Genomic DNA, 14,734 nt, shown 5'->3' with positions numbered 1-14,734 from the left:
ATATTTATAAATACACATACCTACACCCCTAACTCAAATTTGCATCCATTTAAGTTGATAAAGTCATAGTTTGTTAGTTGGAGTGGGAGGAATTTAAAAAGCATCTCAGCATTTTCTCCAGTCAAGTAAATATATTCTCACTTTGGACTGACAGAGAGGGGACAGATGGTAAAGCAGCAGCAGTAGTCAAATTCTATGTGGCAGTGTTGCCAACCATTCTAACTCTACAAACTCATTGATTTTGAAGATCTCCTGACATTATTATTGGATTATGCTTCCTCCATTTGAATAAGCATTTCTGTTAGCTTGGAACCAGATAAGTTAGCATAGATAAGGGGCCTTCTACAAAAGATGAAAACAAAAAGAGAAAGAAACACAAAGAGAACAGAGGGGATTGGATAGAGCAGGGGCAGGCAAAATTTTTGGCCTAAGGGCTGCATCGAGTTTCAGAAATTGTACGGGGGGCCGGTTAGAGGAGACTGTGCCTCGCCAAACAGCCAGGTATGGCCCGGCCTCCGTCCCCTATCCGCCCCCCCCCTGCTTCTTGCCCTCTGATGGCCCCCCCAGGACTCCTGCCCCATCCACTCATCCTGCTCTCTGTCCCCTGAAAACCCCCAGACTCCCTGCCCCTAACTGCCCCCCACCACCCCATCCAACCAACTCCTCTCCTTCCTGACTGGTCCCCTGGGACCCCTGCCCCATCCACCCCCCCTTCTCCCTGTCCCCTGACTGCTCCCGGAACCCCCACCCTGACCGCCCCCCGCTGCCTCATCCAATCCCTCTCATTCCTGATGGCCCCCCCGGGACCCCTGCTCCATCCACCCCCCTTGCTCCCTGACAACCCCCCGAACTCCCCTGCCCTCTATTCAATCCCCCTCCCCCGCTCCCTGCCTGCTTACCGTGATGCCTGGAGCACCGGTGGCTGCCAGCCATGCACCGCACAGCACAGATCAGGCCGGGCTCTGCAGCTGCACTACCCCGGGAGCTCGCAGCCCCGCTGCCCAGAGCACTGCGCCCACGGCACAGTGAACTGAGGCTGCGGGGGAGGGGGAACAGCAGGGGAGGGGCTGGGGGCTAGCCTCCCAGACCAGGAGCTCAGGGGATGGGCAGAACGGTCCCACGGACCGCAGTTTGCCCACCTCTGCTTTAGGGCATAATTAACAGGTGTCCTATAACATGACATTCCTTGCACTTTAGGATTTGCTTTGGGAATATGTCACACTTAAACATCTTTAATCCCTTTTCAGCAAGACAAAGGATTATAAGTAATATGTTCAAAAGCACCTGTCAGACTTAAACGCCTAAGTGCCCAATGTCCAGATTTGTAAAGGCATTTGGGCAGTGCTATGACAGTGTTGCAACTCCTGACTGTTTTCATTTCATTTCATTTTCAAAAGTGACTTAGGTTCCTAAGTCCCATTGACTTTCAGTGAGACTTTGACTCCTAAATCAGCATGGTGTTGCTGCGTTGAGCAGAGCAATGCCTAAATACCTTTAAAAATCTGGTCCTACGTCAGGTTCTAAGTCACTTTTGAAAATGGGACTTGGGCTCCTAAGTCATTTACGGTAATATTTTCAAAAGAATTTATATCTAAAATCTAAATTCTGCCAAAACCACACTTTCTATTTTATGGATTAAATATTCCTTATTCCTATTAAATCAATGGATTACAGCACACTGGCAACTGAGATACTCCTTTGGCGTAAAATCACTGTCTTCACCACAGAGGTATTGACTGAAAATAAATCTACACAAGAACATTTATATTCACAGAATACCCTAAAATAGTAAGTCTTTTTTATAAACAAAATATATTAGAATATGAATATTAATGGAGAACCTCATTTAAATCTAACCAGGGGGGAGAAACAAAATTCCAGCTACCCTCTGAAACCCAATGCAGCCCTTAGGCCAATTTGCACTGACGGAGATAGACTTTGTACTTTCATAAGGAACTTCATTATGTCTCCAACTAATAAAGGAACACGTTATACATAACACATCAGTATCCCTCATAGTACAACGAAAAAACTTAATTATATCTGCAGCAACATTAGCCATTATCCAGGTTGACATTTTTGCACAAATTAATTGTTCTTGTATGTTTTTATAAGAGAATGATGAGATTATAATTAAGATTTTCTGTTATGCTGTGAGGGAGAACAATGAATTGTGTATCTTCTCATCAACGGGGGAAGAAGGGCACTTTTCCTGTGACCCTGTGGAATCTTTTATCAGTGGGGATATGCTCAGCTTTAGAGAATAGTTGATAGGTGTCCCATTATTTGGCCTATCCTTACTATTCAGGGATTGTGTGCTGGGGATAAGACTCATTTAACCAGACTGAATCCCATTTAAACTATTTGTTTGTTTGTTTATGGAATTTTCTGAGTTACCTTAATATGATAAATATAGGGTGGTTTGGGGTAGGTAGGGATGCCCCCCAACTTTCCCTCCAGTGGAATAGGAAAGAGAGCCAAAGGGGTAGGGAGGGGCAGGGTAGGATAAGTGTGTGTGTGTGTGTGTGTGTGTGTGTGTGTGTGTGTGTGTGTGTGTGTGTGTGTGTGTGTGTGTGTGTGTGTGTGTGAAGTAGAGGGAAATTAGTTTTATTTCTACCCTCTCCAGCTCAATGGTTCCTGCATTCCTGTGGCGAGGTCGGCTTGTGTATGGCCACATCTGCTCCACCGGGCCAACCTCAATTCCTCAGGGTGGAGGAGCCTCCATGAAAGCTGCAGAGTATAAAGCAGAGGCCAAGAAGCACCCTAACACTGGATCTCAAAATTTCCCTCACCTGGGAACCCCAGATGCTGCTCTTTGACTGAGATGAGGTTCGAAGCATAGACAGCAGCCCTCTTCCCCGGAGCAATGTATTTCTTCAGTTCCATTGGAAACAAGAACCAAAAGGTGACCATCTTGCCAAGGGGCAACCTCACTTTGACATAAGAAGTATAGTTCTCAAATATACTGCATAGCCGTTGAATCAGACTCCCAGTTGGTGGGGAGAGAAAGAAGAGATCCCCATCAAAAATTAAAATCTCAGTTCTTAAAAACATTGATGTTTATATTTGTGTGCACTTCATGCACTTAATGACTTATACCCCTTCCTTAGAAGGCAGTCAAATACCAGCCATTCCATTTTACAAAGGAGGTAATCAAAAGTATGTGTAAGTCACTTCTAGCAGAGCTGGGAACAGAGTCTAGATCCTTAATATGACAACTCCAACCTCTCAACTCAGCCACATCGCCTCTCAGAAAGAATCTGCCAAATCTACATGCTTGGGTACACATTGGTTGTAACCACTAGATCACACTCCTCTTCCAAAGATGGGAATAAAATCTTGTAGTCCTGATTCTCACCACTCTAGTGCTGTGTTGCTCACTGGCAAAATGAGTGTTGCTTTCCCCTTTAAAAGCTGCTCCACACAAAATCAGAAGTTACTTCTAATAAAGGCTTGGGCTTGGGATATGAAGGAGCTGGATTCAAATGCTGCTAATGACTCACATAGTGGACTTAGAATTCCTGTTTTCTTTTTTTTTTTTTAAAAGGAGTTGATGTATTTAATTGATAGCGTGAAAATATTGTTAAAACAGGATTTATAGTGGAAAACCACTGAAGCTGGTAATAATGGTGCAACATACAACAAAGTACAGGTGTTCCAATTTCCATCAATTTTCCACACACTTTGCTGTCCCACACTGGCAGATTTGAAGGTTGAGAAATATAGCAGCAGAAGTGCTCTATTGAAATGGGGATCAGATTCTAGGAGGCAGCCTGTGCTTTCAGTTATTGGAAATGGTAGCCATCTTTACAAGGAACACCTCCTCAGTTAGTAAAATAGTGGTCACCTTTATTGAGTGTATTAGTAGTATCCATCCCATTGGGTAGTATCAGATCTTTTGTAAATGATGGGAAGCAGTGGCCATTTGAGAAAAGGAAAATTATTACTATTATGGTAAAGACAGGAAAAAACAATTGTTGATAACTTTGCTTACTTACAACCTAATTTCTTGAACTGTGGATTTGAAGGTGGCTGGCAATGAGGTTTAACTATATTGAACGTGTGAACTGTAACATACAGTGTCTGACCAAGTGGGTATTCACCCACGAAAGCTTATGCTCCAATACGTCTGTTAGTCTATAAGGTGCCACAGAACTCTTTGTCACTTTTTACAGATCCAGACTAACACGGCTACCCTCTGATATTGTAATATACCAGACATCTGTTATTTAAAGACTTCTGAAAATTTTCAGATACTGGAGAAAAATTTCCGAAAGAACCAATTTTTAAATTAATTTGAACTCAAACCAAATAAGAGACAACTGAAAATCACCTGAGGTGAGGTAAGGGCCTGTAGGGGTAGGAGAATGCTTGTGGGGAGGCAGAGTTCCTCACCTATATTCACAGACTTTAAGGACCAAAGGAATCATTATGATGGTCACCTATTCTGACCTCCAGCATAACTTCAGCCATAGGACCTGAATTAATTCCTGCTTCACTTCCAATAGCTGTGGTTGAACTAAAGCTTATCTTTCAAAAGAAAAACATCCAAACTTGATTTTAAAATTTCCAGGAATGGACCAATCCATGACAACCCTTGGTAAGTTTTTCCAATAGTTAATTACCCTCACTGTTAAAAATTGGTGCCTTATTTCTAGTCTGAATTGGTCTGACTTCAGCTTTCAGCCATTTGATCTTGTTAGACCTTTGTTTGGTAGACTGACGAGTCCTCTATTACCAAATTTCCCCCGTGTCGGTACTTCTAGATAGTGATCAAGTCACTCCTTAACCTTCTCTTTGATAAACTGAATAGATCGCGTTCCTTAAGTCTCGCACTATTGGGAGTGTTTTCCAAATTCTGAAGAATGTGATGAATCCTATTATACCTGAGAGATTTTTGTTACATTTGTTTTGCTTAAGAAAACTCATTCTGGTTTATAATTGTGAAGATTTGCTCCTATAAGTACTGAAAAATCTTTGCTGATTACTGCTGTGTTATTACTGCTATGCCAACCCAGCAGTTTACAGTGGGGACTTGGGTGCCCAACGGACACAGACTCAGGCTCTTAGGGAGAGGAGGCCTGCAAAGACCTAGGCTTTAGGGCATTCAATTTCACTTGAGATATTTTCTTTCCAATTGTTCTTTCTGAATGAAATTTCCACTAAGTCAGAACAGTCTGAAAAAGTAAGGAATTCACACACTGCTTTCATATAGGAATAAACAAACAATTTTACCTGCAACCACTGGAGATTTTCTGTCATCTAAAAGTTGAATGGCAGTACTAGCTGTCACCACATTGCTTTTGTTTGCTGTTTCTACAAGGTGTAAAAAAAAAAGCTATTAAAATCCAAACATACTGCAGTGTAAGCAAGTTCAGCTGTAGATTTTTAGTTTGAAAAAATTATCAAATATTCGTATGAATTTAATGCTCAGGAAAAGTGCTGATTTGACATTCAATTACAGCCTCTATTTATCCACAAAACAGGTACAGCACAGGGAGTGACACTTCAAGTTTCCCCACAATGCCTGATTACAGGATTTGTGAACTTGGTGAAAATGTCAGTGCAGATTTCAGAAGATGAAACTCAGTTCAATGCCCTCTTCTGAATACAACAACGTATGTGGAATCTTCCCAATGTTATGCATGCTTCAGTATTTAAATATGACAAAATTACAGACCTGTACTAAATGGGATTGAATAGACAAAGCTGCCTGGTATCTGCTCGGCGGCTCTTCTGTACCAGAGTGGAAAATGATCAGCATTAAAAATATTCTCTTTGTCTTCAGCTGTCAGGAAGTCTCTTGAAACAGGAGAAAGAAGAAAATATTTGCTGCTTTTTGTATATCACAAAAACATTTCAAACTTGAAAGTCAAAACAAAACAGCATCTTAGTCTTTGGGAAAGAAAATGGACTCCTCTTTTGGGTTCTTTTCTATATCATTTGTGCAGTAAAAGAGTTTAATATATCACTGAATATTTCTTGATATATTTGCAGTATCTTCTCAGACAACAAATTTCTTAGCAACCCTGCTATGTACAAGCTAAGAAGGGTGGGAAAAGGGGTAAAAAACTCAACCAAAGTCAAGTAGTACTCTGGAAAATTATATTACTGTAGAAATTAAAAAAGATGCCTTTCTTTCTAGCAACTTGTTCAAATAATGTTTTACTTTTTAAACTAGCTGTGTGTGGTGGAAGAGATGTTGTAACAAGTGAGGGCAACTGTTTCAAGCAATCCAAGTTCAAGTCTTGAGTTAGGCCAACATGATTAATAACTGTTCTTCCCAAGAAGACATAGTGGGAGGGGTGAACAATGAACTTGGCTATATTCTTCCCCAAAAAAGGATGTCAGGGAAAAGTGCCTGAGGTAGAAAGGAGGGGTCATATGAGAAAAAATGAAACTGTCTTCTCCATGCTCATTGCTTCCAGTGTGCTGGATGAGGACAATAGCAGTACAAGCTGCAAGGCCACTGGTTCCAGCTCACAAATCTTTCACCCAACAACAATATTGTGTATTCAGATTAATACCATGCAGAAATCCTTAGTTATCATAAGTATAAGTACCAGATTACCTTGCACAAAACACATACATGTTTACCTGACATTTGCAATACACAGAGCCTCTTGCAATAAGCTACACTAACTAGAGAACGTTTATTTCAGAGAGCTTCATTTTAAGAAACACATACTTCCAAAAATTGCTGCGTAACATTTTCTGGCACTGAAATCAGTATGTTCCGCACATATTTGCACTTGCATATTGCAATGCCATAGAAATAGGTCCTTAAAGACAAATCCTGGGTAAAGATGTATTAGGGAGGTCAAAATGAATACCTTCTTTCTTAAAACCTTTTCACACACCAATGATTCAGCTTTTTAATTCATTTTCACTGTTGTCTTTGCAGTTTAATGGTGAGGAATATTTAACTATAAGAGAAGACAAGTATCTCTTCCTACACAATGCTGAACATTGCTCTAATGTTGATTTTCCCAGAATTACATTAAATATTATTGGCTCTCTTAAAAGGATTGATGTATTGACTGCAGATGCTGGATGGAGCATAAAAAACAGTTATACTGTCAATATGATTTGCTAATAATATGACATGTATTCAAATGGGTAAAAATTAAGGGCATTTTCCTGCTGCTGCTGAAGTCAATAGGAGTTTTGCCATGGACTTCAGAGGGAACAGGACTGGACTCTAAGTAAATAAAAATATATGTCAAAGTGACGGCTTGAGGGGTTTTTTTTGTCATTGTGGTTATTGTACAGGATTAGAATAGAAATATGTGAGTAGATAGCAGAAAATTGACTTATAATAGATAATTCTGTGTGGTTTTACTTTATGATATCCAAACCCTAAAACACCAACTTCTGTCTCATGCTAACTGTGGGAATAAATCTATTGTGAACAGCTAACCTTTCAAGTTACTGTCTGAATTTTTATCTCTCTCTCATATGTGCATGGTATAAATAGTACTAACATGTTGCTATAACACCTTTGCACTTATGCTCAGATCCCCAAAATGACTTAGGTGCCAACTCCTCCTTTAGAGGCCCAAGTCCAACATTTAGGTGATGCTGAGATACTCAAAATACCTACTAAGCTGCTGCCTAGCCCTGGAGATGCTTAAAATCCCTTAGGACCTAAATTTCCACAGTTTAAGTCCTTGAGGGACATTTCTGCCTATGGTTATGTGCACTATTGCCTCAGTTCTGGCCAGTGCCTAACTTATGCCCAAGGTCCAGCAAAGATCCTCAAATCAGGTGAAACTACACATTGTCCCACTTTGCTTGCCTCGAGAGACCAATCCAGTAGGTATGCTCAGAGCACACCTAACTACACACAAAACAGACAGGGATGGAAAGAGAACTCCTTTATAAGCACTAGCCCAGTTGGTAGGGAACTCACCCAGGACATGGAAGACCCCTGATAAGGAGCAGGAATTTGAACATAGGCCACTCACCTCAGAGGTGGGAAACCCAACAACTGGACTATAGAGACACTCACTCACTTTCTGGCCCAGTGCAGAGAGGAGAGATTGAGAGAGACCCACACCAGAATACCCCAAAGTCCAGTGAGCTAAATATTATATGAGAAGATGCTGCCTTTCCTCTTCACCTCTTCCTTCACCAGGCCATTTTGGAAACAGTTTGGGTTTGCTGCCACCATTCTTGCAAGAAACATCTTAGGTGCCTGACTCTGGGAAAGGGTTTATGGGTATGGATCCCAAGCAGAGATAGGCACCTTCCTCCGCCCAGATGTAGCACCTAACTCCTTGAGAGGGGCATGGCTTAGTACTTACCCCTCTTCTTGGCATGTGATATTGGATATTTAAGGCAGCTCCCTGCCTACTGTGCCAGCTTTGGTACTGCCCATTGTTAGGTGACTAACACTCCCCATTCATTATATAGGAAGCCTGGGTACCTAACCTAGGGTCTGTGGATTCCACTAGGTGACTAGGCAACTAAAAGTTAGGGGCTGCAACCTCAGTATTGCAACACCCTAAGTCCCTTTATGAATTTGGGCCTTGGGACCTGATCCAACCTACACTAGGTAAATGGAAGGACTCCCATTGACTTTAATATGTGTTGGACCCATTTATGGCAGCTTTCATCGGAGAATCCCAATGGGGGTATATTATATTTCCTCATTTTAAACAGATGGAAAACTGATGCACACAGGGTGTAAGTATCTTTCCTAAAATCATGCAGCAAGCCAAGGCAAAGATGGGCATGGAACGAACATTTCCTGACTCTGACACCCCCGCACTAATCTCTAAACAACACCAAACAACAATCCCAAATATTCATATTACTCATACTTACTAAGTTTTGCCCTTACTCAAAGTATAAAACAATCACACTGACACTAACTTGTTTAGAAAAAAGTCCAATATATAGAGATAAACCATTTCCCATAATATTCAACATGATCCTATTGTCTATATTATCTAAGCTTAATATAACTGATGGAGAATTATTTTCCTTTCTACGCTGTGCAATATTCAGGATGAAGGAATTTTAAAATGAGCATTGTGATTACATTTTAAAACATATTTTTGCATGGCTTTTTTTCTCTTCCAAATTTAATATTATAAAATACTTGAATGGCATAGATTATACTTTGAAGCCAAAGTAATCCTCTGTCCAAGTATCTCATGGTAGACTGAGATATGAGACAGTGCTCAACCTATATATAACCCTTCAAACTGAAGTATCCTTGCATATGTTACAAATGACATAATGCATATTTACCATTTTGTGAGCCAAAGGCATTACAGAATAAGTAAAATTAAAGTTTTGATTTAGCAATATCAGCACACTGATATTCAGTTGAGGGACCTTCAGTTGAGGGAATTCCACAACTGGGATGAATAACTGCTGGAAACACCTAAAGACATTTGTTTTGGGATGGGCTTAAGAAAAAATTGCATAATGTCCCCCATCTTCTGCAGCTCCAATATCTTCTTAGTTTTGCACTGAATAATCAGGATATGAGTCTAATTCCAGGAGGGTAGAAAAAAAGCAAATATATGGACTAAAAAAAGGCCCCTATTATAGCCGATACGCAGGTGAAAAATATCACCAACTAGTTCCAAAAGTTACAGAAAAATCTAAAGAAGACTACAAGAACTGTTCTTGTTTATTCTATGCATTTAGCTTTGCCAGTGTGAAACTTTGGGGAAGAAAAAAAGAGCATATCTCCTAAAAAATGTCTTGCCTTCCCACCTGCTCCTTCAGCACAGTCATGTGACTTACCGATTAGTAAGTTGCTCTGGTCCCACAAACAGGTTGATACGAGATAGACCTGTCCGGGTTCCAAGAAAGGCAACTTCCACTCCCTTGTCAGAATTTCTGAAATAGAGCAGCACACAAGCAAAGATAAACATTTCTAAACAGTAAATAGATAGAGCTAGTGAAAGAGCATTTTTGATCTCATTCCTCTTATTTTTAAATTTATTGACAGACATGTTCATTTTTGTTGAGATAAAACACACACGCGCATAGTCTGAAAAGTTATTTGGCCGCTGCAAGAAATCTGTTTCTTCAAGATGGATTTGTGCGGTGGAATTACATGAAGACTGGGGGAAGAAAGGGTGTGGGTAACCAGCAAAATAGCTCCTTATGGTCACTCATCCTGGTCCTAGGCTGGGATAGGGACTACAAACCCTGCTCACCCACTACCTCAAATATAGTGCCCAACTATAAAAAAGGGGCATAAGGACAACCAAGGGAGTTACAGATCAGTCAGCTTAACTTCAGTATCCAGAAAGATAATGGAGCAAATAATTAAGCAATTAATTTGCAAACACCTAGAAGATAATAAAGTGATAAGTAACAATCAGCATGGATTTGCCAAGAACAAATCATGTCAAACCAATCTAATAGCTTTCTTTGGGCTTTCGATACAGTCTCGCATGATCTTCTCATAAACAAACTAGAAATACAACCTAATGGAGCTACTATAAGGTGGGTGCATAACTGGTTGGAAAACTATTCCCAGAGAATATTTATCAGTGGCTCACAGTCAAGCTGGAAGGGCATATCCAGTGGGATCCCAGTTTTCAAGTATATAAGAGGCTGCTACAAGGAGGAGGCAGAAAAATTATTCTCCTTAACCTCTGAGGTTAGGACAAGAAGCCATAGGCTTACATTGCAGCAAGGGTGGTTTAGGTTGGACATTAAGAAAAACTTCCTTGCTGTCAGAGTGGTTAAGCACTGGTATAAATTGCCTAGGGAGATTGTGGAATCTCAGTCATTGGAGATTTTTATGAACAGGTAAAACAAACACTTATCCTGGATGGTCTAGATAATACTTAGTCCTGACATGAGCGCAGGGGACTGGACTAGATGACCTCTCCAGTTCTATGATCATCTCTGAGGATTTGTAGCCACTAGAGTCACATTATCACAAAACCAATTATATCTTTGGCCCTTCCACTGCCAGTCTCCAATCCCCTATTCCTCCACAATGAACTGTGTCTATAGTGGCAGAGAGGATATAAAAGGAGTATAAGAGTCTCCCTGTACACACCCTCTGAAGTTGCCTTCCACGCATGAAATGGAATAGCTGTAGTTCCACTTTATTGGAGGATTCAAAAGACCTTATTCTGCTGTGCGAATTTCACCCTCAAAGCTTAGGGTATATTAACACAAGTGGCAGTCATAGGAAATAATTTCTTATCTCTTAAGAGTAGACTGGCTAACCCCAGTTGGTTATCAGTTCAGTGCACAATATAAGCACAATTAATTTTATAGGTAGAATAATTAAAACACTTTTTCAGGCTGGATTTTTGTTGTGTATTTTAAAACTAACTTTTGATCTTTTTTTTTAACATTTGACTTAAACAGAACAAAACTTGTATTTCCATATTTTCTCTTTTCACCCAGCTTCCTAAAAACGGAGACGGAAAAATCACAATCCTAGTAATTATAAACCAACCTCAACTAATTACCTCACTGTATTATATGTGGCTTTACAATAACAGGCCTTTTCATACAACACAGAAAATTGTACAAACTTAATCAAATCTCATCTGGATAGTCTCCAGAATTCCCTTTCTACAATGATAGCTCACATAGGCTTTGCTAATCAAATTACCTATTTTTCCAATATATATCACATTTCTCTGCATAATACTATAGCTTAAGTGTATCATATGTAGTGTAAAAGCTCAAATAAAGGAATAGCTAATCTACTGTACAGTAGAGCATTTAGTTCCAATCTAGTTTTGGAAAATTTTAAAATCTATATGCTTTCATATCCAAGACTCATGTCTAGAAAGTCTGAGTGAATGTGAAATGAATAATTTATGTTATTAATTTAACTGTTTTATGTACATAACCTGCTCTCAAACAAATTACAAATTTCACAGATATATTCGTTTTTAGAAATGTTTCATTAATTTCTCAGAGAATAATTCCAAATACGGTGTTGTATTTTCAATTCCTACATTGTTTGTTAGTTTCATATGTTATTCTGTATTGTTAAAGATTGTATAATCTCAAAAACTAACCAAAACGGCACAAACTGCAAATTTTAAAAGTGCCTAATCTGTTGCAAATTGGCCTTAAATGAATATTTAAGCTTAAATATTTTACATTTGCTTTTCACTCACTTTAATGAAGTTCAAGCTCTCAAATGCTTGAAGAAAATGAACTCCCAAAGTTGATTCAAAATTTTCTTTTGAAGATGAACAAATAATTGCCCACAATTTTTCATCATCTGATTAGCCCTACTACATAGGTATGTACAATGCACCCATCTACACAGTATCTGGGTAAAAGGTTCTTAAATTGTTAAGGTGTTTTTCAATCATATTCCATAATCATATTTCACTATATGTCTCGGTGTATACTTCTTTATTATACTAAAATGTGCATATGTATTTATTTACTTACTCTGATTTATTTAGTGCTAGACTGGTCCAATAAGCTTCTATTGGTGCACTCACCACTGCATCAAACAGAACTTCTTGTATCAATTCTTTATCACCTATGAACATGTATTAAATCAACAGCAAAAAATAGATTATATGTGTGGTGAAAGAAAGAGTCAAATCAAAATATTTTATTAGGTGAACCACACAGAAATAGTATTAATTATTTATATTCAATCTATATTTCATCTACTTTAAGCATATGGGCTCTTCACAGAATTACAAGCTAAATACGTAAAGGTGTAAATTACTTCACGTCAACCACCACCAAAATTTTCCCTCATGCTTTTTGCTTCTGTGAAACTGGCAGCCTTTACAATGACACCAGCAGCAATGTTAGATTAGGAAGTGAGGAATACCTTATCCATTTGAAGTGACTTGAGAGGTTAGGTAAAACAATGCAATTTCTCATGCTGGTATTATGCAGTACCCCAGATTAATGCTCAATCTCTTGCAAAACAAGCTTTCAGGTATATTACAATGACCCACCCAAATCAAACAAAAGGATCAGCTCCCAGAAGAAAAACTCATGGGATTTCATTGGTGGACCGTGGGCCTATGGAAAAAGGGGAGACCTGAATCTTTGCAGACCAAGGTCCTCAGTTGGTACCTTCTGTCCCCCTTGCCCGGGAGAGGGAGTTATGAGTTTTATGGCAGGATTCCTGTAACTTTTCGTTGGACCCACTTAAATGCCAGGAACAAAGGAAACAGGGCAGAGAGAATCCTTCCCCAATATTAAATTAATAAAGTTGCCGCCTGCTACTTAAATCCATCTCTGTGTCATTTTACTGTGTGTGTTGATCAATGATCATGAGAGTTCCAGGTCTCAGGTTTACATTTCATCTAAAGGACAACCTGGCTCTTCTACAGAACTGGAGTATTGGTGCTCTTCTAACTCTTCAGGAAGAGTGCCACCTCCCTCAAAGTTCACCATCATCACTTCCTGAAGCATGTGGTGTTTTCTCTAGAAGTCTTATCCAAGTACTGTCTCAGCCCCACCATCCTTAATTAATAAGATCTGAGGAAACCATGACACAAGATAGCATGGCTGCCTAGTGTGAACTGGAAATCCAGTGTTTGGTTTGTCAATACTATATATGGTAAAATATCTTGGTATCAGTACATGTAAGTACTACACCAATAGATTGTCTTATGCTCTCAAGTAAATATGGAATTTGCAAGATGATGTCACTTAATCATACCTGTCCAACCAAATTAGCAATTCAACTAATTAGCATTTTATTATGTAAAGTTTAAATACAATCATTGTTTAGATAAGGGAACATTTATGAAATTTATTAGTATAAAAATATTTAATATACTCACATTGAAGCAATGGCTCTTTTCCTGTGAGGTAGAGTTTAATAGCTTCTAGCTGAGCCATTTGATGGTGTTCAGGATGTACGTCAGTGTTGCAATATGACCTGAGAACATAATGTTGCCAAAATACTACAATGTAAATATTTATAAGCATGATCTCTCTTTGTCTTTGAATGTGAAGAGTTGGGCACAGTAAGCACAAACAATATTAAACAAAGAAGGGTAACAGGCACCAATTTCATGCTTTGTTTAAGACTTACCATTCATCTGCCAAAGATACATCAGGGTGTTCTAAATCATGCAAACCTGAAACAGGAATAATATGTTATATAGGGAGCAGTCTAGGTAACAGATGGGTATTTACATATACTTCAGAGCATACACTCTTCCTTCTTGGAAGGAGTATTATTACCACAGCATAATAAATCACAGTAAACTATGTTCACATACACTTCAGGGTCTGACAAAGTGGCAAGAGCCAAGTAAATGAGCGTTAAGGATGAAATGCCAGGAATAAAATAATTTGTTTGTGCACAGATATTTAAGCTTATATGATATGTCTGGTGATCCGAAGAAGATCTGAGCAAAAAGAGCTGCATTAAGGTAAAATACCAGACAACTTTGAATTCCAACGCTCTTGTTATTTTAATAAACACCCTTTATGTTGTATCATAATCTAGAGTTGCAAGGAAGACCTTTTTTTTCCAGAAATGATAGTATTTTTTTTAAACAAAAGGATGCTATGATCTCATGAACATAAATAGGAGTTTACAGAATCGGGGCGGCTCCAGGAACCAGCACGCCAAGCAGGCGTGCTGCCGAATCCGCGGGACCGGGGACCTCCCGCAGGCAAGCCACCGAAGGCAGCCTGCCTGCCGTGCTTGGGGCAGCAAAATACCTAGAGCCGCCCCTGTACTGAATAGTCTAGAAGGGGTCTATTGTATTAACACTTCATGGAGATGCCTGTAAAT

General features: G+C 39.5%; 1 protein-coding gene across 16 annotated transcripts in view; it reads right to left on the bottom strand.

Annotated features, from left to right (window-relative positions):
* Nucleotides 1-14,734, bottom strand: part of CACNA2D3 (calcium voltage-gated channel auxiliary subunit alpha2delta 3) — an 839,197-nt gene that overhangs the window by 126,434 nt on the left and 698,029 nt on the right. For all 16 annotated transcript variants that reach the window (XR_005582636.1, XR_005582637.1, XM_039480709.1 and 13 more), the window contains 6 exons: nucleotides 14,024-14,069; nucleotides 13,770-13,867; nucleotides 12,406-12,499; nucleotides 9,763-9,858; nucleotides 5,681-5,802; nucleotides 5,236-5,316 (listed from right to left, as the gene is read on the bottom strand). Coding sequence is in view for 14 of the 16 variants with exons in the window: in XM_039480709.1 (XP_039336643.1) it covers nucleotides 5,236-5,316; nucleotides 5,681-5,802; nucleotides 9,763-9,858; nucleotides 12,406-12,499; nucleotides 13,770-13,867; nucleotides 14,024-14,069 (537 nt within the window). In the remaining 2 variants the exon portion in view is untranslated. The remainder of the gene's footprint in view (nucleotides 1-5,235; nucleotides 5,317-5,680; nucleotides 5,803-9,762; nucleotides 9,859-12,405; nucleotides 12,500-13,769; nucleotides 13,868-14,023; nucleotides 14,070-14,734) is intronic.

Source organism: Mauremys reevesii, linkage group 7 (assembly GCF_016161935.1).
Source record: "Mauremys reevesii isolate NIE-2019 linkage group 7, ASM1616193v1, whole genome shotgun sequence".
In the NCBI taxonomy this organism is placed as follows: domain Eukaryota; kingdom Metazoa; phylum Chordata; order Testudines; family Geoemydidae; genus Mauremys; species Mauremys reevesii.
This window is presented reverse-complemented; position numbering and strand designations above follow the sequence as displayed.